We start from the raw sequence: 27,427 nt of genomic DNA, 5'->3' as shown, positions 1-27,427 counted from the left end.
TTTGATAGGGGAAAAGGCCATGCCTGCTATTCAACACTTCTTAAAGGCCTGGAATGCCTGGGGCTTTAAAGCCTCATAAACATTGACGCTCGGGCCAAGCGTCTCACCTCAAAACCTAAAAGGCCAAAAGGAAATGGTAAAATAGAAAGATATCTTAACTGATCTTTGGAGAGGCCCGGATCCTATTCTCATAAGATCCAGGGGAGCTATTGTGTTTTCCCACAGGATGAAGAAAATCCTCTGTGGATCCCAGAAAGACTCAACCCGAAGAGCCCCTTCGGACCTCCAAAAGTCGGAACTCCACCCTCTCCTCGGGAGTTGAGAGCCGCTATTGTTATCCAGATTAACTCCTGTCCTTGGCGGAAAGATTGTCACTGCTTAAGGGGTGGGGGTGGGATTGTTTGATGCAGCCGTTTGCGGATTGCTGTTACTTCTGGCTGGTCTGTGAGAAAGGGGTGGGGGTGGAATTGTTTGATGCAGCCGTTTGCGGATTGGTGTTACTTTTGGCTGGTATGTAAGCTCTAGGCTCAAAACTAAAGAGAGATCGCCCAAGCGCTTATATTTTGGCTAACTATGCTTAAGCAATAGGCCGCCGGCCAGACAGCTCTTGCACACCCGGAGCCTAGGCTCATTGCACAGGGTAGAGTGTCTGGTTTGAGCAGCCCAATGAGGGATGCTGAGCAAAGGCATCGCACAGAGTTGCCTAATATGCAGGCTTCTCTGAGAGGTACGTTGACCTGCATAAGGGTTACCTGCCTGAGCCTCCCTTTCCCAGAAAAACGGCAGAGGACAGGTCGAGAGTACTTCGGGTCAAGCTAACAGCCTGATGGCGACTCTCATACACAGTCTTAATGTTTGATTTTGGGAAGGTACAACCTCTACCTCTATCCCTCAACATATGGGTGACCTATTTGCTTGTAAAAATATAAAGCCTTATCATTAATTAATAAAAAAGGGGGATATGTAGGGGGCCGTTTCCTACATAATGGTGCCTGAAGACACCAAGATGTAAATTACTTCACAGGCGCTGGGTAATCTCCATTCCTTTGATCTCTGCCTATCCCGTGGCTCATTTGGCCTGAGGAGCTGAAGCCATTCATAGGGTAACACGTCCCAGGCGGCTGCTTGCCAGCCTTTTTAAGGGATGGGTTTCTTAGTTCAGTGTTTCCGCTCTGGTAAGCTTATGCATTAAAGTTTGTCTGCAGAAGGATCCGAGTGTCCTGCGTGTATTTCTTGCCGGCAAGAAAATACAGTGCGCGCGAGGGACAGGAGAGGCTACCTTAAATGTCCTCCCCTGATAATGAGATTGATGACTGACTTATATGCCACCTGTTATCCCTCATCCAGCAGATGGTGGAAGTAGAAGCAGACACCCACAGCTAAGCACTGAACTGATCTGAAATCCAGTTGCAGAGAAGGACTAATGATGAGCAAAGGGGTCCAGTCCAGGCTGGTGAAACCCACAGAACCAGCTGACCTGAACAACTTGGGGGGGGGCTCTTGGTCCCCAGGCTGATAGCTGGGAAACCAGCAAGGGACTGAATCAGACCCCAGGAACCTGGGTGTCAGTGAGGAGACCTCAGAAATCCATGGGACCTCCTGTAGTAGATCAGTACTTATCCCTAGCATAGGTGTGGACTTTGGTAGTCCACTCCACAAAGAGAGATACTCCCTGAGCCAAGACACACAGGTGTGGGCCTAGGCCCTATCTGATAGGATATGAAAGGCTCTGAAACCCTCTATGGAAGGCCTCACCCTCCCTGTGGAGCAGAAAGGGTATGTGATAGGTAGGATATTAGTTGTTGGGGGTGGTAGGAGAGGAGGGGAGGGAGAGGGAACTGGGATTGACATGTAAAACAATCTTGTTTCTAATTCAAATAAATTTAAAAAAGAATGCTCCTACAGGGTATCATATTTTGATCAGCTCTTTACAAGGGACCACTACCACTGACATGCTTTTTAATTTATAACACAAAAAGGACAAACTGTGGCAATTCATTTCGACATGAGTATCTCTTAAATGTTAGAGATTTTTATCTGCTATGCAAATGCAAATACTGCAGAGTCTGATGATTTCCTGCAGTGAGAACATGTTGAGATCAAATGAGAAGGCAGAGCTGTGATGTGATTCATGGAAATCCCTATTCTTTCTTTGTGATGTGATTATATGTAAAATCAAACTCAATTAGACAGAGGAAGAGAAAAAAGACATTAAAAAGGGGTGCTATTAGGGCATAGATCCACCTACTGGTGCCATTGACCTAAGCAGTGTAAATTTCCCTTTTCTTCAGTGTAGGGGAGCCTGTAGCCAGCCCCTAAGCAGGCGTGGCTACAGGTTCCCCTACACTTCAGGACCTCTCAACCTCCCAGGCAGACAACGGAGGAACTTTTGGGAGATGTCTAGGCTACTGTTGCTTTTGATGACAGGCATTTCCAAAAATCACATTCTCAGCAAGGGATCTTCCCTCTCATGAGTTGAGTCTACCCTTCCCTAAAACCGATGGCTCCAAAATATCACATTAATACATTAAATGCTAGCAACTCATGGCACAAAATGAGTAGATTCAATTCATTAGTGATTGCTCACACAAGATTCTAAAATGCATACATTCAAACACATCCACAATAAACTCAGACTCAGCAATAATCCTTCAACAGCACATCAAGGAAACAAATCCAAGACTTCCTTTTGGTGTCATTTAAGTCCAGATTTGAGTGGAGTGTGTTGCAGAAATTAATGGAGATAGCAGTAAGGCAAAGTATACAACATCCTTGAGGATGTTGGGTCTATGGGTGTCACCTTAGCCATGACAGAGACAGCTCATTTCTCTAACAGCCACCAAAATTCCAGCTTTGTTCTCTGAGTTGATCCCCACAGTTACAAAAGGCTAAGAATGTCTGTCTTAGCTACTTTGTTATTGCTTTGGTAAAACACCATGACAAATACAGCTTACAAAGTAATCATTTAATTGCTGCTACCGTTTCCAAGCATCAACATCCAAGATATGCAAATCAAAGGCCTAGTGGCTGGAGCAGCAGCTGAGGGCGGACAACTTGATCCTCAAGCAGGCAGTAGAGAGTCACACTGAAAATACCATGTAACTGCAGAACCTCAAAGCCTTTTACCATGCACTCACATTCTCCAACAAGACCACATCTAATACTACTGCCCAAAGAGTTCCTCTAACTGAGGACCAAGTACTCAAAGCAGGAGCCAGTGGGCGACCTTGTAATTCAAACTAACACAGCCCCAGTCACTGAAAGGAATCCAGAATAGAAAGTTAGTAACATACAAGGGACATGGAGGTTGGAGGAGAAAGTGGCAGTCCTGTCAGGGAGAGCAAGAAATGACAGATTCCATTGGCTGAGTCTGGAAGGTTGGGCAGACCTAGTCCTGTCCATGAAAAGTGGTTTTCCAACAGGTGTTATGTTCCACATTGTATGCTAAAAAGTTCCACAAGAATCTACTTAGTGAAAGCTGAAGGTGGTATTTTATGATGAGGTCATATCTCAGGGACAGGAAAGGCTCTCCAGTTGGCAACTGAGATCAATCTGCTGCCCCAATGCTCTGCTTCACACTTGCTGTGTTTAAGAAGAGCAACATTAAATCCACAACATGATGTCCTCTTGAAAGGGATTGCCTTTGGCATGCTTATTCCTAAATGGGATGTCTTTGTCACAACCTTCCCCTCAGTGTTCAGGAACCTATGAAGAAGAATGGATGGAATGATTGCAAGAACCACAAGTTATGGGAAGCATCAAGGAAACTGTTTCTAGGACACAATATAGCAAGTGCACATATGAACTCAGATACTGTGAACAAGACATAGAGAAGCTCAAGCCTGTTCTTATTTCTTCCTGTACAAATAAAGCTTGACTGGAGATCAGAGGATGGAGCTTACCACTAGCTAACCATAGAGGTCTGGAGGTCTGTGCAGACAGACAGAAGATGAGATGTCTTGGCAGACAGATGATATAAGTAGGAAGAAACCGGAACTTGTTCTCATTTCTTCTGGGAAGCTAATGACTTACAGGTATCTTTGGTTTGCTCCTTATCTCTGATCTCTCAGCCCTTTCCTCTATATCTGACTCCAGGTTTTTACTATTTAGATCAATTAAGAGCTCTATTTACACAAGTCAATCAAAATCCAAGCATGGAGCAGTGTCAGTGGGCACTAAGTCCCACTCTTAGAAATGAAGCCATTCACAATTGACAACTGCTGGGAGGAAGTCAATTTTCCAAAGTAGAAAAACACAGGTTACATCAACCACACTTGAGAGGGGAAGTTTGAGAACAAAACTGTGTTCATTTTATTTGTGTTTTTTTTTTCTGTTTTGCATTTTATGTGAGAGAAAAACCTGAAAGTAGTAGAGCATCTGTGAGAATTTAGGTGTGGAGCAAAAATTAGATTAAATCAAATTTAAAATTAAGAAATGCACATGTGTAAACACCAACACAATGGATCCAGTAATTATATTCCTGTGTCCTATTCATGCACAATCATGAGTAGAGTAGACATCAACAATGCATTTTTATACTATCACTAGTCTTTGAGTTTTGATTTTTAAAATCATAGGTTGTCAAATAACAACTTTCTAAATCAATAACATTACCTTATATTTAATTTATGAATAAGGTACAGAAACAGAAGGCTGGGATATCAACTTGCTGTCACATATCATCCTTTCTGGTTCAAATACTGAATATACATCATTAGACAGTTTTGGAATTTGAATTCCCTGTGTGTGATCTGACTTTGTTCTGTTCAAATGTCACCTTCCCTTCTCACGTCAGACTCTGGGAATCATAAAAACACTCCCCATGCCAGGATTTCCCTTCATAATAAAGATCTTGGAGAGAACATGAATAACAGGAACATATCTAAACATGATAAAAGTAATATACACCAACAGCCAACATCAAACTAAATGGAGAGAAACTCAAAGCAATTCCTCTAAATTCCGGAACACGACAAGGCTGTCCACTCTCTCCATATCTCTTCAATTTGTCCTTGAAGTTCTAGCTAGAGCAATAAGACAAGAAAAGGAGATCAAGGGGATACAAATTGGAAAGGAAGAACTCAAACTTTCACATTTGCAGATGATATGATATTCCACATAAGTGACCCGAAAAACTCTACCAGGGAACTCCTACAGCTGATAAACACCTTCAGCAAAGTAGCAGGATATAAAATTAACTCAAAAAATCAGTAGCTCTTCTATATACAGATGATAAATGCACTGAGAAGGAAATAAGAGAAACATCACCCTTCACAATATCCACAAGCAACATAAAATATCTTGGGTTAACACTAACCAAAAAAGTGAAAGACCTGTACAGTAAGAATTTTGAGTCGTTAAAGAAAGAAATTAAAGTAGATACCACAAAATGGAAAGATCCCATGCTCTTGGATAGGTACAATCAACATAGTAAAAATGACAATCTTGCCAAAAGTAATCTACAGATTCAACGTAATCTCCCTTAAAATCCCAACAGAGTTCTTCACAGAACTTGAAAGAACAATACTCAACTTTATATGGAAAACCAGAAAACCCAGGATAGCCAAAACAACTCTGTACAATAAAGGATCTTCTGGAGGCATCATCATCCATGACTTCAAGCTTTATTATAGAATCATAGTTCTGAAAACAGCTTGGTGTTGGCACAAAAATAGGCAGATAGACCAATGGAATCAAAGTGAAAACCTTGATATTAAACCACACACCTATAAACACCTTATTTTTGACAAAGATGCTGAATCTATACAATGGAAGAAAGATAGCATCTTCAACAAATGGTGCTGGCACAACTGGATTTGGACATGCAGAAGACTGCAGATATAACCATATCTGTCAACATGCAGAAAACTTAAGTGCAAATGGATCAAAGATCTCAACATAAATCCAGCCACTCTGACTCTTCTAGAAGAGAAAGTGGGAGATACCTTTGAACAAATTGGCACAGGAGACTGCTTCCTGAACATTATGCCAGCAGCACAAACATTGAGATCTGCATATAATAAATGGGACCTCCTGAAACTGATCAGCTTCTGTAAGGCAAAGGACACAGTCAGTAAGACAAAACGACAGTCCACAGAATGGGAAAAGATTTTCACCAACCCCACATCTGACAGAAGGCTGATTTCCAAAATATACAATTTACTGAAGAAGCTAGCCACCAAAACACCAAACAGTGAAATTAAAAAAGTGTGGTGCAGAACTAAATAGAGAACTCTCAACAGAGGAATCTGAAATGGCTGAAAGGCACTTAAGAAAGTGCTCAACATGCTTGGCCATCAGAGAAATGCAGCTCAAAACAACTCTGGGATACTATGTTACACAGGCCAGAATGGCTAAAATCAAAAACACCTATGACAATCTATGAGGGAGAGGATGTGGAGAAAAAGGAACACTGCTCCATTGAGTCTCCAAAACACCAAACATGTTACCATAAATGTTTCCACCAAAAGCTGCCTGAGCCCTAGCGCCATGTGTGTGCTTTACGACAGCTGCCGGCCCAAGTTAGAGCCGAAATTAATACACAGAGAGACTTGTGTTAGGTACAATGCTGCTTGGCCAATGACTAGGATTCTCATCTGCTAGCTCAGTCTTAATTATCATAAATCTATATATTTTATAAGACTTATAGAGGATGCCTTTCATTGGCAACCTCTCTTACCAGTGGCTCACATCCTGCCACTGGAGTTGGAAGGGGAAAAGGGGACACTTCCTGTTTCCTTTGCTTAAATATGAGTCTCCTTGCCATGTCACTTCCTGTCTGGATTAGCACTTCTCTATTACATTTCCCAGAATCCTCTTTGACTCCTAGTCCTGTCTAACTTGCTGTTTCATTGGCCAAACAGAACTTTATTAAACAATCAATGAGATAAACATACACAGAAGTACCTCCCCCATCACAAACAATCCAATTAAAAAGTGGGGTACAGAACTAAATAGACAATTCTCAATAGAGGAATCTAAAAGGGCTGAAAGACACATAAAAAAGTGTTCAACATCCTTATCCATCAGGGAAATGCAAATCAAAACAGCTCTGAGATACCATGTTACTCCTGTCAGAATGGCTAAAATCAAAAACACCAATGACAATTTATGCTAGAGAGGATGCAGAGAAAGAGGAACACTCCTCCCCTGCTGGTGGGAGTGCTAACATGTACAGCCGCTTTGGAAATCAGTGTGGCAACTCCTCAGGAAAATGAGAATCCATCTACCACAAGATCCAGCATTTCCACTCTTAGCCATATACCCAAAAGAAGCACATTCATACAATAAGGACATCTGTTCAACAATGTTCATAGCAGCACTATTTGTAATAGCCAGAAACTGGAAGCAACCTAGATGTCCCTCAATTGAAGAATGGATAGAGAAAATGAGGTACATTTACACAATGGAGTACTCCTCAGCAGAAAAAAAAATGGAATCTTGAAATTTGCAGAAAATGGATGGAACTAGAAGAAACCATTCTGAGTGAGGTAACCCAATCACAAAAAGGCAAACATGGTATGTGCTCACTCATATGTGGATTTTAGACATAGAGTAATGGATTTCCATCCTGCAATCCACACTGCCAGAGAAGCTAGTAAATAAAGAGGACTCTAAGAGAGACAGACATGGTCCCCTGGGGAAGGAGAAAGGGATAAGGTATCTTGAGCAAATTGGGAGCAAGGGAGGTGGGGGAGGGAGCTAGGAGAATGAGAAGGGGAGAAGAGGAGGGTTGAGGAGGACATGAGGGAGCAGAAAGGTTAAGTCAGGGGAAGAATAGAAGAAAACAAGAAAGGAGATACCATAATAAAGGGAGACATTTTAGGTTTCCAGAGAAATCAGACACTAGGGAAATGTCTGGAGATCTACAAAGATGACACCACCTAACAATATAAGCAACAGAGGAGAGGTTACCTTAAATGCCCTCCCCTGATAATGAGATTGATGACTGTCTTATACAGTCATCGTACAGCCTTCATCCAGAAGTTGGTGGAAGTAGAAGCAGACACTAACAACTAATCACTGAACTGAACTGGAATCCAGTTGCAGAAAAGAACGTGTGATGGGCAATGGGGTCCAGACTAGGCTGGTAAAACCAACAAAAACAGTTGACCTGAACAAAAGGGAGCTCTAGGTCCCCAGACTGATAGCTGGAAACCAGCATGGGACTGAACAAACATAGATCCCTTACTAAGTGCCTACACTGATAACAAGGGTTGTTCTACTCAATAGGTTGAAATTCATGCCCCATTCTGGCAAAATGTCTAAGGTGTGGCCAGCTAATATTAGAGGTGTCCCATGGGTCCTGCGGGTATCTGATGAGGGTTGAACAACACTCTCCAATATCCTCTGCTAAAGCCTGGTGGGCCAGGATGGACTCAATGCCCTCAATGCAAGTTCCCTGAGTCACAAACACATTTCACACTGAGGATGATCAGCTGGCTCATGGACCATTCAGTGTGGCTCAGGCTGAGGAACATGACAGTGGGGACTTCAGTCTCAGTGGGAAGGAGTCTGTCTGTGAAGAGCTTAGGGATGAGTTATGGGATGTATTCAATAAGAGTGTATTAGGACTGGTCAATCAGTGTCCTGCTGTCTGACTCAGAGGCTTCTGCATTCTTCTCAGGCTGGATCAGGTCTTGATATTAACAGCTAACTGTCTCATGAATATGCAGATGACCTGAATTCGTGATGCTAAATACTGGGATGTCCATAGACCACAGCAACAGGTGACAAACCTCATCTCCACAGTCCCTGAGTGCATACATCCTCACCATGGGCTGGAGCTGGAACTTGGTTTTCCTGATAGCAGCAGCTACAGGTAAGAGGCTCTCCAGTTCCAGGCCTGAGGACAGTAGAGGCTCAGGTGACAGTAGCATCCAGTTTTCCTTCTCTCCACAGGTGTCCAAGGCGAGATCCAATTGCAGCAGTCTGGGTCTCAGCTGGTAAGGCCTGGGTCCTCAGTGAAGGTGTCCTGCAAGGTTTCAGGCTACAACATCATTGAGTACTATATGCATTGGGTGAAGCAGAAGCCTGGACAGGGGCTGGAGTGGATGGGACGTCTCAACCCTAGAACTGGTAGCACAGACTACGCACAGAAGTTCCAAGGACGGGTCTCCATGACCAGTGTCACATCCTCTAGCACAGCCTACATGGAGCTCAGCAGCCTGACATCTGAGGACTCTGCAGTCTATTACTGTGCGAGAGACACAGTGTTGCAATCATATCCTGAGTGTGTCAGAAAACCTGGAGGAGTAGTAAGAAGAGACTGAGATGACACAGAAGAGCAGCCTGAAGACTTACAAAGAAACAGTGAATCTGACTGTCCTGTTTCAGCCTCCTCCTAACAGTCCTATGAGGTGTTTGTCAGTTTTTCCAAATGACATCTGAGGATAAAGCGGTGCTGACTGAGTGTGCCCTGCGGTATACCACAACTTGATGAGATCTTTATCAGTGACCACCTTTATTGATATGCGTCTTCTTTAATGAAACCAAATATATGAAGCTGTCACAATACATTATAGTGTGTGTGTGTGTGTGTGTGTGTGTGTGTGTGTGTGTGTGATCTAAATTAAAGAGATTAGAACTGTTGATAAAGTGTCTGGGAATACACTATAATAAGAATTTGGCTAGGAAAATAGATCAGCAATATCAGAACAAACAAAAACACATGTCAAAATTCAGTTTGATGTACTTAACAGCACACCAAATTCTTTAGTAGAAGTTGTTACCAAAGATTTGTGGGGAGTCACTTTACCTTTCCTCATAATTACAATTCTATATGCTAATTTATAAGTAAGTCTAATCCTGGATTTCTTTGTTAGTAGTAATCACATATTTTATCAATTGAGAGATGAAGATGACCAGAATGTCACACTGTGGAGTCCTCTGGTATAGAGACTGTTACTCTCTCAGCATTCTGGGCTCCTGCTCACATAACACTGGGCCAGAGCAGGGGGATTCTGAACTGATGATGGGAGAGACCTTAATGTCATCAGGAGCCCTGGGTGATCATTGCCTGTTTCCTGAAATTGGATTGTCTCTGCAGTACGTTTAGATTGACAATGACTGATATGACTGGACGTCAGTGTATGACACAGGATAACCCCTGCACCTCCATACAACACACACACACACACACATGCACACACACACACACAGACACACACACACACAGAGACACACACACAGACACACACAGACACAGACACACAGACACAGACACAGACACACAGACACACACACACAGACACACACATACACACACACACACACACACACACAGAGAGAGAGAGAGAGAGAGAGAGAGAGAGAGAGAGAGAGAGAGAGAGAGAGATTTTTGTTTTTAGAGATGTGAAGGGCCACTTATAACCCCCCTTGATTTATGACTCTAACTTTCACATATCTGTATCTAATGAATTCTGTATATGTGTGCTTTTTTGTTTTTCTTCTGTTTTCATTAGGAGAACACACATAACTTATCTCTACAAGGGCAGAACGATAGGAACAAATAATTCTGCCATTGATAGCATGGCTATATGTATTTTAATTACAGAAAGTTCCTGTCATCCAAGGCCCAGTGTCCCCTCAATGTCCTGTGTGCAACATAAAGTTTCAGCAACATCATGAAATCTCTTACTCAGATATAAACCACAGAGTCAGGATAGAAAGGGAAGAGATGTTCCATTATCTGTGAATTCCCAGGAACCATCCACAGAAAGATCAAAAGTGGTAAGAATGTTGGGTTGTTGTTATATTTGAACTGGATGGACCCATGCAAGTTGAATAGGGCTGACTTCTGTGGGGACACACTGGATCTCTCAAGGAGAGGTAAAGATTCCATCCTCCACAGAACTTCATCTTATGGCTGCCATGATTCATCACAGTCACACAAGATTCCTAGGATAACATTCCTGCACTGTGCATGATGGCTAAGAGTGCATTAAACTGTTTACAAACATTTCAGACCATTCCTATATGGGGTGAGATAAATCAATTGGAGACCAAGATCTGTCAAAGTAATTATAGAGATCCAATATTGTATATTGTGATTTTCAATGACAACATGTCCACATGGTCACTGACATTGGTAAGTATTTTTGCCATGAGACATCAGAAAGTAAAAGCAAATTAATTTAGCTATGCACAGCCTGAGGGGTAAGTATAGAGGGGCCAGCAAGGATGTTTCCTGACTCTACTCAGAGTTTATTCCTCTGAGTTAACCACATACAAGGCCCAGGACACCATCTCCTATGGCACTTAGAACCCTCCCCTAGAAGGACACAAGATCAGGTAGTTCCTAGACTCTGTCACTCTCCTCTGACTGCTACAGAGGAAACGAGACAGTTCAAAGGCCCTCTCTGTCACCATGGAGACAGTACATTATAGGATAAATTCCTCAATTGGAAGCCAGGACTGGACAGTCTTATCTCATGGAGAGGCAACCTCAGGGTTCTTCATGCTGAGTCTCACCCAATCGGGATAGAGTTTCATTTCCTGGGAGGGGACAGGACAGGAGGGATGGAGGGTACGAGATCACAGTTCCGAGTGGAGGCTCTAGATTTCTCTGTCTTTTCTTAGAGACACACATGGTTCCTTTATTACTTTGAAAACATTGAAAACTAGTGACCCTGATGTACAGTAGTGGGAATCAAAACACAGGCCTCACCAGAATAATAATTAATGCAGACAAATATTAAAATTTAAGTTACTTACAGAAAAGTAATAGTGTATAGAATCTACATATCATTTTTCTTCAGTATTGACACACCAGTTGTTTGCATGAATTAACACTAAGCTACATCCTTGAAAGCAGTCTCTTCAATATCTAGATTCAAAATGCATAAAACTTTGCTAATCCTTCTAAAATTATCACACCTCTGTAGAGCTAATAAGAGAGAGTTGTGGATGCAGCAAAAAGAAAGGTAAATTAAAAATAAATAAGACTGAATTATATCACAAATACATAATAAATAATCAGTAATTACTTCTTTCCAAATCACTTGATTTGTCTCTTTCCTTTGCTATAGGCATTTAAATGCCTAATTCTTCCACCACAAAACTCCTCATACAGAGCTGGAAATGCAAACAAGGCCTCTTTTTGCTCCTGAAAACGAGCACAACCCTAACCCTGCAGATCCTGCTGAGGAGCCCATCCCTGGATACCACGGCTTTCCCTTCAGTGTTAGCACTGAAGGAAAAACCACTCACAATGGAGCTGTGCATGAGGGGAGATTTCCCTGTTACTTCTACATTTTCAATTAATTTTTGTGAATTTTTAACCAGAATTCTGTGCCAAATATTATCCGTGCTCAAATTCTTCGTGTATCCAACTCTTGCTCACTCTCAAAATTCATGACTTCTTCAGCTTTAAACACACTAAGCACAGGCTGGGGTCCATCTCCTGACGTCATCGGGAACCCATTCAAATGCATTTGGGAGTTTCCCTGTATCATAATATCACATAGTTTTATTGACATTTATTTATTTATTTATTATTTTATCCCGCATTTTCTTTGACTATATACTACAGCTTCTAATTTTGTGTTTTTATGGGATTCAGGTCGTCTCTGTATCCACAACTGTTTCTTGTGACTTTTCTTGGGCTCTTTTCCTTAAGGTTTTTCTTGTTTGTTTTTTTTTTTTTTTCGGTTCCAACGTGTTAGTTTTTCTTTGACTTCATTGTACTTTATTGTATTTTATTCACTAAAATCTTGTTAGTAAAAAAAAAAAAGATAACAGTAAGTTTGTGTATAAGGATGGGGAAGCCTTGTGAGTTGAGTCAGGAGGAGGGAGTGTGGATGCAGCTGCTTCTATCAGCTGGTGTTTCCTCTACATTCCACAGCCTGATGGAGCAAACAGTGGGTGTGGACCCTGTGCTACAACAGGATGACAGTGAGCTGACTTTCTGGGATATATGGAATCACATCACATGGGTGGAAAAGGGAAGAAAAACCTGAGCAGTGTGGACTTCCTAATCAGAAATGAAAAACTTGGTAACCCCAGTGTGAAAAAATGGTTAGAAGTGATGTGACACCTAAAAATACAGGAGCAGTAACTACATTCCTAGCAGAATTATTTATAAAATCCAGAACTTGGAAACAAACTGGATGCCTCTCAACCAAAGAATGGACAAACTAAATGTGGAAAATTTACATAATGGAATACTACTCATCTGTCAGAAACAATGAAGTCAAATGGACAGAACTAGAAAAACACATCTTGAGTGTGGTAACCCATACCATGAAAGAAAAATACAGTATGTGCTTAGTCATAAGTGGATACCAGACATAAAGCAAAAGATACACAGCCTACAATCCACAATCCCAGAGAAGTTAGAACCCTCTTCCAGAAAAAGATGAAAGCAGATGCAGAAACCCCCACCAAACATTGGACTGAGTTCCTGGAGTACAATCAAAGTGAGGGTGGACCCATATTACAAACAGAGGAGTCAAGACCATGGTGGGGAAATCTACAGAATCAACAGACCCAAGCTAGTGAGAGATTACTGACTCTGGTCTGACAAATGGAAAACCTGTATGAGAACCATCTAGACTCCCTTAATATAGGTGATAATGGTCCAGCTGGGACAATACATGAGGCCACAGGCGTGGGTTCAAGATCTAACTCTAATGCACTAACTGACTTCATGGAGCCCATTAGATATGGAGAGATACCTTGCTCAGTATAGACACAGGGTGTGGGGTGGTGAGGGGGTGACTTGGTCCTGCCTCAACAAGAAGATGGGACAAAATTATTAGAATTCCTGTGATCCCAGTAGTCCCCATGCTCTCTAGTTCAGATTCACACTATAGGAAGTCAGAGGCAATGATGGCCATGTTGTAATGAGGAAATGGAGTGGTTTCCACTCTCCTCTTTTATAAGGACAAGGCTGACTCCCCACATGCAAATTCATCTTCTAGCTCTAAGTTAAATCCCCTCCTGGGCTGTGGGAGATCACATCTCTCTCAACAGGGGTGTAGCCTAGAAGATGAGACTGCTGGAACTTCTGTACCTGGTGACAGCCCTTCCTGGTGAGTGTGACCATTTCATACATGTGTCCATGAGGGGATGTGACAACATGTGATTGACAGAATTGACTCTTCCTGTCTGCAGGTGTCCTGTCCCAGATCCAGCTTCAGGAGTCAGGACCTGTCCTGGTGAAGCCCTCACAGTCGCTGTCCCTCACTTGCTCTGTCACGGGTTTCTCCATCACCAGTGGTTACTACTGGAGCTGGTTCAGGCAGTTCCCAGGGAAGAACCTGGAGTGGATGGGGAACATAGGTTATGCTGGTGGCACCAACTACAACCCATCCCTCAAGAGCCGCATCTCCATCACCAGAGACACTGCCAAGAACCAGGTCTTCCTGCAGCTGAACTCTGTGACCACTGAGGACACAGCCACATATTACTGTGCAAGACACACAGTGAGGGGACTTCAGCATGAGCCCAGACAAAAACCTCCCTGCAGAGGAGCTCTGGGCCAGCAGGGGGCGCTCAGCCCTAACCAAGCCCAGGATCTCTAAGTCTTTAGAGCTGGAAAGAAAAACACCTGGTTTCTTCAGTCTTTCTTCACACTCCCTAAGCACAGAGATGATAGGAGGTCTTTTCTCTGATTCTGAAATCTGTGTTTTTGTAAAGTCATATTTGTTTGCGTCTCACTGAGTCTCTCTAGAGTTTCTTTATAAAAGTCAGTTGGCCTTGGCATTGCAGTAGTTGATCCATTAAAAAATAATTCTTCCCTCGATTCTCCATTCCCTTCATCCTCAGACACATCTTCCTGTCATAGCACTTCCTAGAGCATTGACAGAAAGTAGCTGTATTATCCACCCTACAAGGAGGGGCAGGGATTTCCTTAGATCAAGATTTCATGGGTGAAGTAAAAGAGTGGTGTCATGGTTGTTACACCCAAGCAAATTTGGCATATTTCATACAAAATACAAATTTTTCATTTTTATTAAAACATCAATTAATCAAATTCTCCCATGTTTACACTGATAATTAACATTTTATAAGTGTATCATGGAAGACTCTGGGACCAGATATGGCCTACTGGAGACACAGTTTGTAATTAGGACTTCAACCCCAGAATCAGTGTCAGGAACAACGCTTCCAATAGCCAAGTTTTCTTGTGTCTGAACCATGTGGCATGCCTAACTGTGTCAGAGACATAGGAGGAGACTTCAGTGTAGACTCAGACTTAAAATCCTCCATGCATAAGAGTTTGAGTTAAGCATAGCACTTAAGAAGCTCTGAGTCTACTCAGAACAACTGGATGCCCTCATGTCGTATGAATGTCCCCGTGAGTGTCCTCACCAACAAGCATATGTCAACTACATTTCAGGATATGTGGTTTATTCTTGATGCTCAAAAAATAATCCTATGGATCTGTGGTACATCTTATTCTATGACAATTACTATTTGCTTATTTTCTAATAAGTGGATCATTATGACCCCATGGAGCATCTAAGGCATCCATTTGCTTTTTGATATTAGATCAAATAAACAGAAAATAAAACTGTCCATGTTTTTTGACAAAGGTCTGCAATTTTCAGATGTGGTGATGATAGGCTCAGATAGAAATCACAGAGGATTTAAGTAATCTGAATACCTTCCTATTTATTCCCCATCATGGGGAGTAGAAAATAGATCTTCATGAATAAATGTTATTATCTCACCTAGAGGGAGAAACAAGCCATCTACTGTCCCCAGCTTCCAATGTGTTAATGCTCTACTAACACACAGACGATTCACATTTTCACACAATTTAACGTGAAAATTTGCATCCTTGTCAAGATTACTTTTCAACCCAATGTCCCATGTTATGATCCCTTTGAAGGTGTTTCTTGTTCCTCCATATTGTGGAATGTCTGAGTGACCATTGTGCACAAGCCAGGTGCTGTCCTCTGAGGTCTCTGTTTTGTCTCCCTTCTATTGGCAACAGGGTCCTTTATCTCAGTTTTCTGATTTTTACTGCTGTTTTCTTGTTCATGTTGCCTGCATGCTCACTGCTGTGAACTCTTGGACTCAGCTAAAGGTAGGAAAGCTGGAGTGTTTACCTGTGAGTTGGAGATGATTAATGGGAGAAGAGATGGTTGGTGTTAGTTCAGAGTTAATGATCGCAGGTTTCAGGAATCTGGAAAAGGAAAAGAAAATCTACTTTTCCTGGTCTGAGTCTTCTGTGGATATTATTATAGTAACATCAGCCAAGTGTCCAGAAGTTTTGGTGAACAAACAGACTATAGAATATGCGATTACTGACCTCAACACAAACACAGTTCATCGAACATTTCAGCGTGAAGGTGAAAAACAAAGGAATCCACTTTCTGTTCCCTAACACCAGGGTTGAGGCTTAGGCCCACACAGCTGCCATTGACAAATGATGACCACAGTGAAATGAACTATTTCTGCTTTGATTTGGGAAAATAATTCTTCAACCACCATATTAATTCAGTTGACACAAACCTTCAGTGAGGAGGAAGAATAGACAGGAAGTACCAGGAGGGAGGGACAGAGGACATACTCCCTGATTCCTGAGACATTTCCAACAACACTGACTATCTCCAATGAACATTTGAGATATGAGGACATTAGTCTGTATTGCTGTGCTAGAGTCACAGAGAGGAGACCTCCATTTGAGCTCTGACATAAACCCCTCCACTGATTGGCTCTCTGCTTTGTGTTTGCATTGAAGATGTGAACTTTCAGCTTTCTGCTCTTGCCACCACTCCTGTCCACACAGAAGCCTCCTTATAGACCCAGTTAGCACAAAAGACCAATTACGAGGTACTAAGTCTTGGGAGGGTTTCTTCTTAAGGCCAGAATCACCATCCACAGAAACCTGGAGTCTTCACCTGGAACAGTAAGGAGGAAGAATAGACAGGAAGCACCAGGAGGGAGGGACAGAGGAAATGAGGAGGGCTGGGAGGGCACAGCATTGTGTCATACAGGAGGGAAAGATCTGGGGGTATGATCAAAATACAGTATATGGCAGAATTTTAAAAAGACAAAAAAATAAAATACATAATAGTCTGTGGGATTAAAAAAACTATTTGCTTTGTTGGGACTTGAGACACAAACATTCAGGAAACAAATTTCTTGCCAAGGATTTGTCAGCCCTTAGTTCATCAGGAGCCTCATTTGATTCAAGTCATCACTGCATACAAAGCACAGTTCTGGATCATCAGGTGTCTGGGCTGAGAACAAGGTTCTCTCTATAGAACACCTGGTCACCAGGACCCTGAAACCAGCTGGGGAAACATCAACTGAAAATTCCCCTAATCCTTTGCTCTTATCACTTCTCTGTTAGCTGCAGTGAAATCCATCATTTTGTTTCTTAGAGTCATTCCTGGGGTTATTAAATTGATACATTCAAATGCTTTCAACTCCACAGAGACATGATGAGGCCAATCTAGACCTGCAGGTTCATTTTCATGTGCACATGGTTCCCTTCCACTCTGTTACAAATCTGTCATAATCATCCCTGGAGAATTGTCCAGCTGTTCCTGTGAGAAGAAAGTCACTGATATGGCAACACCTACTATGCACAGGGGCAGAAAGCTCAAGGGGAGCCAGGCAGCAGAAGTCCATATCCACACTGTGGACCCTGGTGAGTCCCACACATCAGCTAGACTGTGGTTCACACTCAAATCCAGACAAGATCAACCTGATGCAAAGGAAATGCAGGTCAGCAGGTGATTCTGGCCTCTCAAACACTCAGACACCCCACGGAGCAGGTGCCATCAAGGGACAGCAAGGGAGGTTACTGCATCGACCCAGAGTTTCCTCCTTTCACTTATCTACATATAACCCTTTAAGTATGTGAAATCCAAAAGAGAAATGATTTGATCATTTAAGGGCCAAATCATAAATGACTTCAGATCACCAGTTCACTACACTTAGTTGCTTTAATGGGTTCCTTTCCCTGGGAAAGCCACAAAAATGAAAATGCCATAATCCACCAACCCTCTTAGCCATAGGAAGCACAGTTTCTCTAACAGTACATTTAATTGCTCCATTGGGACAATTGGGACCCAATTATCTCTTCTAATAAGGGGTGGCTATTCCAAGGGTCCTCTTGAGTCTGGACTGATCCCACAGCCACCAAGGAAGTCCTACTTTCTCAGGGGAACTGGAGAGATGGGAGGTCACACAGTCATGTCAGTAGAGACCAGGTAACAGACTCCTCTCCTTCCTGAGACACATGCACTCTGCACTGCCTTTCCTAACAGACGTTACACAGAAAGCACAATGAAAATAAATTAACGCTCATGAAGTTTTATTACAAATACAATATGAATAACATTTTAGTGAAATCATGCTTACACTGGTGCTTCATTTTCTCTCAGATATTTGCACCATTAACTGCTGCCCTGAGGGCTCACACAACAGAGCATGAGATATATCAGGAAGATATGCAAATACGGCCTCCCTCTGCTCATAAAAACCATCCCTGCCCCGGAGGTCAGGCAGAGGACTCTAGCCCTGTCTTCCCATTCAGTGATCAGCACTGAAAACACGACAGTAAACATGGGGCTGGGGCTGCACTGGGTTTTCTTTGTTGCTCTTTTAAAAGGTAGATAACACGGGATACTGAGTGTGTGAGGAGACATGAGTGAGAGAGACAGTAGACTTTGTGACAGTTTCTTCATCAGGATCCTCTCTGTTTGCAGGTGTCCACTGTGAGGTGCAGCTGGTTGAGTCTGGTGGAGGATTGGTGAAGCCTGCAGGGTCACTGAAGCTCTCCTGTGCGGCCTCTGGATTCACCTTCACAAATTATGCCATGTACTGGGTCCGCCAGGCTCCCGGAAAGGGACTGGAGTGGATTGCTCGCATAAGAAGTAAAAGTTATAATTATGCAACAAATTATGCTGATTCAGTGATGGGCAGATTCACCATCTCCAGAGATGATTCCCAAAGCATGGTCTACCTGCAAATGAACAACCTGAGAACTGAGGACACGGCCACTTATTACTGTACAACTGACACAGTGAGGAGTCTGCAGTGTGAGCCCAGACAAAAACCTCCCTGCCGGATTCCCATGACCAGCAGGGGGCGCTCAGCACACATAAAGCCGAGGTTCACACACAATTTTTTTTTTTTCTGTTTTATCTGGCTGCCCTGTAAAAAATGATTTGTCTAGGGGAAACTTTTATAATTATAGACTCTAGGATTTGATCATGCCTCTAAAATTGATGACTTTGCTTTGATGAACGTTCTTAATCACTGCAGAACCTGGAAAAGTTGTTGCTGCTATTGATGCATAACATACTGCTATTATTAATATATATTAATATATATATATATTGAATTTTTGGAAACTTTAGCTGTGCTGTCAACTTTGGAAAAAAGTATCCCAGTTTACCGTGTTGAGTTGGCATTGTACAGAAATTAACAGCCATATTGGTCTAGAAATGTTGAACTTAATTTTTTTCCATTCATACAGGGGTATCGCACTGTATTAAATATGCAAGGTCTTTAAAAAGAAAGCAAAAAAAAGAGAATTCCTCAGGGAAGAGTAATGGTAGAGCATCTGCATGGCATAGAGAAGGAGGCCCTGGTATCATTCCCAGCACACATGGACAAAATAAAATAGTTTTGCATGAAGTTTCACAGGAAGAGCAGTAAACTCTATAGAGATGTGTTTCCAGAGAGCTTTCTCAACTATTCAGAAAAGCAATGAAAATTTTGTGACTCTCCATGTAGAAAACTCTAGGATGGCTACAGCACAGGGAGGGTGAATGACAGCTAGGGCCATCAGGACAGGTGCCAGTTCCTCCTCTGGCTTCTCTTTAGGGGATGTGAGGTCACGGGAAAGCCTTCTGCAGGGGACCATGCTGTGTTTTCAGCAGCCCGGGTACAGGCAGGGAACTCACCCTGATCCTGCTTTCTCTTAGCTGTTTTCAACTGAAATCCATCCCGTTTCCTGAGCAGGACAATCCCATCTAACTTTTCTTATGTCACAGAATCTGATAAGGATTCACAGGACACCAAGGAAGGAAGAAAGTGGGAGAATGGGAACAAAAGGATGCCAAGAGGGACAGGTGACTGAATAAGTCAAAAAGGCAAAAACAAAGTTAAAACTGTCTCCAAATTAATGTTGAGCTTTTGTATTTTAAGCATTCACTTTGAAATCGACAAAAAACACATCATGCATGAATACATGTATTTTGGAAACTTGCACGAGTCACAGCCAAGAAAACTCCCAGCAGCTGGTTCTGTGCTTAAGAGTTTGTAACGTTTAAATGGAATCTGATTTGGCTCTCAGCTTCCCACTCAGGCAGCTCACAACTACCCATAATTCCATCTCTCTGACCCTCTGGCCCCTTCACCCAAACGTGATGACTCTGCCTCTGTATCATCCATTCCAGGATGTTTTCCTTTCAATGAGGATGTGTGTGATGATCTTGGAATCTCATTGAGACAATGTCAGATATTCCCCAATTTAATCATAGAACAAATATCAGCTTTATGCTGTATTCTGTGGACAGTTTCACTGATAAGTTGTTAGGAATTTCCATACATGGTTCTGTGTTCCTATCCAATACCTATAACCTACTTAGAGTCTCATATAATATCTGTTTAAGAGATGATCTTAATTAATACAGACATCTCAGGACATGCTGATTTTCCTCAAGGTGATATAATTTCTGTATTCATTCAAATGAAATATTCCCATTGTGTCCCACATATAACCGTGTCTTCTTGCTGCAGTCATCTGCTGACAGACGTGAAGTAAAGCTCAATAATTTATTGCAGACAGTGCTGCAAAAATATCAATGTGCAAATGTTTCTGAGGTGTGTTCCCTTTAGGTCAATTCAGAAGTCAATTCAGTTTGTATGTAGCCTACTTGAAGGACAAATACTAGTTCTATACATCTGACAGGAGCATGTAAATTCTCAAAATTTATCATATTTTGAAATTTCCATTCATCACCATCATCATCACAACCATCTTCTTTAAATAAATCTGACAACCTTGTCACAGAGCAGAGCAACTCTCTCAGGACTGAAATCTACCAAGAGTTTAGCTCTTGATGTTTCACCCACAGCATCTCCACAGCCCTGAGCTAAGACAAAGAATGCATTTCCTGAGACAGCGTTAGGATTTGGACATCAGCATCCTTTGCCTGATCCAGGTGTCCTCCACCTCCTCAAACTTGAGTAGGTCCTTATTTAAAGTAATTCTTTGCTCATGAATATGCAAATCATGAAATCTGTGCTGGTAAATACAGAGATGTCCACCCTACCAACAATATGTGATCAGTGTCCTCTCCACAGTCACTGAGCACACAGGTCCTCACCATGGGATGGAGCTGGATCATCCTCTTCCTGGTGACAGCAGCTACAGGTAAGTGCTTAAGTTCCAGACTTGAGGAGGGGCCATTTACTCAGGTGACAATGACATCCACTAGGCCTTTCTCTCCACAGGTGTCCACTCCCAGGTCTAGCTGTAGCAGTCTGGGGCTGAGTTGAGAAGGCCTGGGTCTTCAGTGAAGCTGTCTTGCAAGGCTTCAGGCTACACCTTCACTAGCTATGTTATGAGCTGGGTGAAGAAGATGTTTGGACAGTGCCTGGAGTGGATTGGAGATTTTTTTCCTGGAGATGGCAGTACTAGCTACCGTCAGAAGTTCCAGGGAATGGCCACACTAACTGCAGACAAACCCTCCAGGACAGCCTACAAGGAGCTCAGCAGCCCGACATCTGAGGACTCTTCAGTCTATTACTGTGCAAGAGACACAGTGTTGCAACCACAGCCTGAGTGTGTCAGAAACCGTGGAGTGGCAGGAAAGTTCCCTGGGACTGAGATGACAAAGAAGATCAGCCTGGAGACTTGCTCAGAAATAATCACTTGAGTGGTGACTTTTCTGACCCTCCATCACAGTCTCAACAGTCTTTGTTAAGTTTTCCAAGTTTCAACTGTAATAAAACGATGCTGAATGAGGTCCAGTGACCATCTCCATGTACATGTTCCTTCTGTAATAAAACACTACAGGGAAAACTGTGGTAATGCATAGTGACAATAATATCTTTGGGCTCTCAGAGACTGGATTTGGTTGTAGTAGCTTTGAATAAAATATTTTACCTGTAAAGTACAAATAAATGATATCACACCAAACCAAATATCCTCTCATAGTCTTTTTTATTTAAATTAGAAACAATATTGTTTTACATGTCAATCCCGGTTCCCTCTCCCTTGTCTCCTCCCCTACCCCAAACCAACAGCCTACATATCCCATATCACTTTTGCTCCACAGAGACAGTGAGGCCTTCCATGGTGGGTCTTCAGAGTCTGTCATATCCTTTGGGATAGATCCTAGGCCCTCCACCATGTGTCTCAGCTGAGGGTGTGTCCCTCTATGTGAAATGGGCTCCCAAAATTCATTCCTGTGCTAGGAATAAGTATTGATCTACTACAAGAGGCCCCATAGATTTCCGAGGCCTCCTCACTGACACCCACATTTATGGGGTCTTTTTCATTTCCATGATGGCTTCCCAATGATCAGTCTGGGGGGGGCAAGCATTCACCCTTGTTCAGCTGATTATGTGGGTTTCATCAGCCTGGTCTTAACTCCTTTGTTCATCACTCCACCTTCTCTGCAACTGGATTCCAGTTCAGTTCAGTGTTTAGCTGTGGGTGTCTGCTTCTACTTCTATTAGGTGCTGGATGAAGGCTCTAGGATGGCATATAAGTTACTCATCAATCTAATTATCAGGGGAGGGCATTTAAGGTAGCCTCTCCTCTGTTGCTTAGACTGTTAGTTGGTGTCATCCTTGTAGATCTGGAAATTTCCCTAGTGCCTGATTTCTTAAACCTATACTGGCCCCCTAACTGATGGAATCTCTTATTTCAGTCTCCTCTATTCTTCCCCCTACACCACATTCCTGTTCCCTTATGTCTTCTTCTCATAGACTTGAGTAACATGAATGTGTGTTTTTATCTCAGCCTGTGTCATCCAGAAGACCTTCTGGTCTCTTACAATGAATGAAATATTTGTGTCATTATGCATTGCTACAAAAGTGTAATTATTGTAAGTTGAACAAGTGTATCGTTAAATTAGTTTTCATCAAACACAATGTATATACATGCTAATTAAGAATAGGTTTAAGATTATTCATAATAATCTGGTCTCAAGTTTACTGCCTTTCCAGTCCCTGTACCCTGACCCACAGTCTCAAGCATTTACAGAACACCGCCTTACTGTGTTACACCCACATACTTCACCATCCACTGGATATCTTGAAGTCACCCTTGCTCCATAATGTGTTTGGTTTTATATAATGAGCAGCATGGAGGCCTTAAGTACTTGATAATCTCAATGTTTGGATGCAGTAAGAAGTCTCTGTGGCAGAGAATATTAATTTTGCATGTTCCTGTAGCAAACACACTTAACCTTGAAATTTGAATGCCATGAGCTGAATATGGATGAAGCCTCATATGATAAAATTTTGTTGGCAGGCATGAATCACCTGTGCCAATTCTGTGTTAGAGACCTTTCAGATCTGTGGTGAATTTAAAATACTGTTTGAAATACTGAAGACTTCATAAAGCACCTCCTGTCTTCTGCAGTGGTAACTCGGGAATGATAAGAAGGCAAGGGAATCTTCCCATTCTGGTCTCTGAAATGAACAAAACTCCAATGTACTCAGAAGGCATTTTTCAGGTTGCTGTAAGACATTGATACAAGTGGTTGTCTGTTACATGCTGCTGAGTCACCATGAAGTGCCCAAACACTTCAAATGTCATGTCATCAGGTAGACATGAGAATGTGGGAACATTAGAGCATGGCTGTTGTGGGAGCTCAGTCTGATTAGCCAATGACATTTGGGGTTTTCTTCCTCTATTGGCGTGGTTCTCTCTGCTTAGTGTCCAGATAAGACCTTAGGTCAGGAGTCCTGTGCTCTCTCTCCCTTGGAAGCTGAAGGCTTCAACATGCACCTGGTCATGTGCTTTTCTCCATCCTTCCCTGGCATAGGAAGAAGGATGTTTACACAAACATACTACATACAGAAACATCAAAACTATTTGCAAGTAGTTTTTCCAATTGTTTATATTATCAATAAACTATATTTACTTAATTAGTTTTCTTCAGTCTTTTGGATACAAAACACAGTCCTGGATCATCAGGTGTCTGGGCTGAGAACACGGTTCTTTCTGTAGAACAGCTGGGCAAGGACCCTGAAATCATTCTGGGGAAACAGCTGCTTAAATTTCCTCTAATGCTTTGCTCTTATCACCACTCTGCTAGCTAATAGCAAAGAGTCATCATTTCATTTTATGCAACTCTTCCTGTAGTTATGGAATCAATATAATATTTTATATACCTTCAATTTCTTAGAAATGTGATGAGGCTGATCCTAGCATCCATGCTTACTTTCATGTGCATTTATTTTTGTTCCAGTTTGCTGCAAGAAATATTACTAGATCCTGACTATGAGAAACTGTGTGTGAGTATCCTCCAGCAGTTCTTGTGAGAAGAAACCCACTGAGATGTCACCGTCTCACTGTGAAAAGGGCATAGAAATGAACAAAGACCATGCAGCAGAATCTAATGTCCACATTCCAGACTTGATGGATCCTATAGATCATCCATACTCCTGATCAGAAGCAACTCCCACAACAGATCAACCTGATGATTATGAAGCACAGGCCAGCAGGGTCTGACCACACCTCAGTCAATCAGAGCCCTAAGGAACAGGTGCAAAATGGAACAGCAAGGGAGTTCACCACATCTGTCTAGAGTTTCTTCCTTTTGCTTATCCACCCATAACCAGGCTAAATAAGTGAAAACTGGCAGAGAAATGATTTGATCATCAAGGAACACAGAACAGAAGTGACTTCAGATCAGCAGCTCACTGCATTTAGTTGCTTTAAATGAAGTCACTTTCCTGCAAGTGCCGCAAAAACAATAATGTCATGGTTCATAAGAACTCTTAGCCATAGCAAACTTTCTCTAAAACATGACTTCATTAATCAATTAATTCCAAACTCTCTATTACAGGGATGACCATTCAAAGGGGCCTCTGAAGAGTGATCCCACAACCACTATGGCATCACTACATAATCAGAGGGTGGAAGAGATGGGAAGATATAAACCATGGCACTACAGACCAGGTAACAGACTCCTCTCCTTCCTGTTGTAACCACACACAAGGAGCCTATATTCATTTTGCGGAAAAATAATGGTACAGATGCCAAAGGTGTTAACTAACAAATGCCAATCACAAACATTTGTCCCTATGTGTAATAGCAGATTGTGATGTCTATAGGATTTCTCAAGGAATAGCCTCTGAATGATTAATGATTATTTAATATGTATATTTATTATATATGCATTCATATGTATTCTATAATGAGGGCAAAATGTGTGTCCTGGCTCATGTTAAATTTCCCCCCATGCTGTCCCCAGCCCAGTTTTATTATAGTAAATTATGCATACTTCACTATTCATTGATCTTTACATTAGTCCCCCTTGAATTTTAGAATTGTAATTTTGAATGTTTAAACTTCGATGAACTTATTGTGTGGTATCTGGTGATTTAAGAAGTAAAGAATGCATGTAAAAATAAATAAATTAAAGATGTTGAAGCTTTTTGCAAACAAATAATGAATAATAGTTCAATGAAAACTTGGTAGTCACTATTTCATTTTCTCTCAGACATTTGCAACATTGCTGCTGCCTCTAAGGCTCACACGCCAGAGAATAAGATATATCAGGAAGATATGCAAACACGGCCTCTCTGTGCTCATAAAACAAGACCTGTCCTGACCCCGCAGGTCAGGCAGAGGACTCTAGCCCTGTCTTCTCATTCTGAGATCAGCACTGAAAACACGACATTCAACATGGGGCTGGGACTGCACTGGGTTTTCGTTGTTGCTCTTTTAAAAGGTAGATAACACGGGATACTGAGTGTGTGAGGAGACATGAGTGAGAGAGACAGTAGACTTTGTGACAGTTTCTTCATCAGGATCCTCTCTGTTTGCAGGTGTCCACTGTGAGGTGCAGCTGGTTGAGTCTGGTGGAGGATTGGTGAAGCCTGCAGGGTCACTGAAACTCTCCTGTGTGGCCTCTGGATTCACCTTCACTGACTATAACATGCACTGGGTCCGCCAGGCTCCAGGGAAGGGGCTGGAGTGGGTTGCTTATGTAAGCACTGAAAGTAACAATTATGCAACCTCTTATGCTGATTCGGTGAAAGGCAGATTCACCATCTCCAGAGATGATTCCCGAAGCATGGCCGACCTGCAAATGAACAACCTGAGAACTGATGACACGGCCACTTATTACTGTACAAGCAACACACTGAGGAGTCTTCAGTGTGAGCCCAGACAAAAACCTCCCTGGCAGATACCCATGACCAGCAGGGGGCGCTCAGCATTCATAAAGCCCAGGTTCAGACATAACGGATTGTTTTCTGTGTTATGAAGATGCCATCTCCATCTGACACTTTTCTGACGATCCTCTTAACAATTATAGAATCTAGGAATTGATTATGTCTCTAAAGATAAACAAGTCCTATTTTGATGCAACTTATTAAAACAAATATGTCAGCTAGTCCTACTTGAACCTAATACAGAAAGTGTCTATGAGGAAGAGTGATTCTCTGTGGTCACCAGGATCAGCTGCTGGGGAAGCTTGGAAACCTCAGATGGACTTTTGCCTCATCCTGAGGTTAGAACAGACCCTTGACAGGAACAGTTTTACTAAATCAGAGGGAACCAAGTGGAAGGGGAGCCAGGCTCAGTCTCAGCAGTCACCTTGAGTTGTCCTATGGGCTGAAGAGGGTTGCCCCAACGTTACAGAGGAACTGTGGGTGGCTGTCCAGGTAGCAGATGTCTCTGTCAATTCTAGAGTTTATATATTATCCTTCTGTGGTCTTTGATAGAATTAAAGAGAGATAGTTATGGTTATAGTTTTCTTCAGTTATTATAAAAGATAAGTTATCCTTCTTTTATTTAGACAGAAATGAGGAGATGATGGGGAAATGTACTGTGTATGTTTATCTTATTGATTGTTAAATAAAATACTCTTTGGCCAATGAGAAAGCAAGTTAGAAGGGACCAGGAGTCAAATAGGATTCTGGGAAATGTAGTAGAGAAGTGGTGATCCAGGCGGGAAGTGACATAGCAAGGAGACCCATATTTAAGAGAAGGAGAAACAGGGAGGACCCCCTTTTTCCCTTCCTTCTCCAGCGGCACAATGTGATCCACCAGCAAGGAGGGACGCCAGTAAGGCGTCTGATAAGATAAGTCTTATAAAATATATAGATTTATGATGGTTAAGACTGAGCTAGCAGATGAGAAGTCCTAGTCATTGGCCAAGCAGCTTGAACCTAATACAAGTTTCTGTGTATTCATTTGGGCCCTAACTCAGGCGGGCAGCTGGCGTGAAGCTCACACGTGGTGGTGGGGCTCAGGTGGCTTTTG

The 27,427-nt window shown here is 42.3% G+C and overlaps 3 gene segments (V, D, J or C); all 3 read left to right on the top strand.

Annotated features, from left to right (window-relative positions):
* The first annotated feature begins 8,775 nt into the window (after nt 1-8,775).
* LOC113838402 lies at nt 8,776-9,272 on the top strand. The segment is given in 2 exon segments: nt 8,776-8,821; nt 8,902-9,272. Coding segments are annotated over 2 exon segments (417 nt in total).
* A 9,256-nt stretch (nt 9,273-18,528) lies between these two features.
* On the top strand, nt 18,529-21,854 carry LOC113838404. The segment is given in 3 exon segments: nt 18,529-18,574; nt 18,672-19,004; nt 21,517-21,854. Coding segments are annotated over 3 exon segments (717 nt in total).
* Nucleotides 21,855-25,843: 3,989 nt separating this feature from the next.
* LOC113831237 lies at nt 25,844-26,426 on the top strand. The segment is given in 2 exon segments: nt 25,844-25,889; nt 25,987-26,426. Coding segments are annotated over 2 exon segments (486 nt in total).
* The last annotated feature ends 1,001 nt before the right edge of the window (nt 26,427-27,427 follow it).

The sequence above is a fragment of the Cricetulus griseus genome, chromosome 5 (genome assembly GCF_003668045.3).
Source record: "Cricetulus griseus strain 17A/GY chromosome 5, alternate assembly CriGri-PICRH-1.0, whole genome shotgun sequence".
Taxonomy (NCBI): domain Eukaryota; kingdom Metazoa; phylum Chordata; class Mammalia; order Rodentia; family Cricetidae; genus Cricetulus; species Cricetulus griseus.
This window is presented reverse-complemented; position numbering and strand designations above follow the sequence as displayed.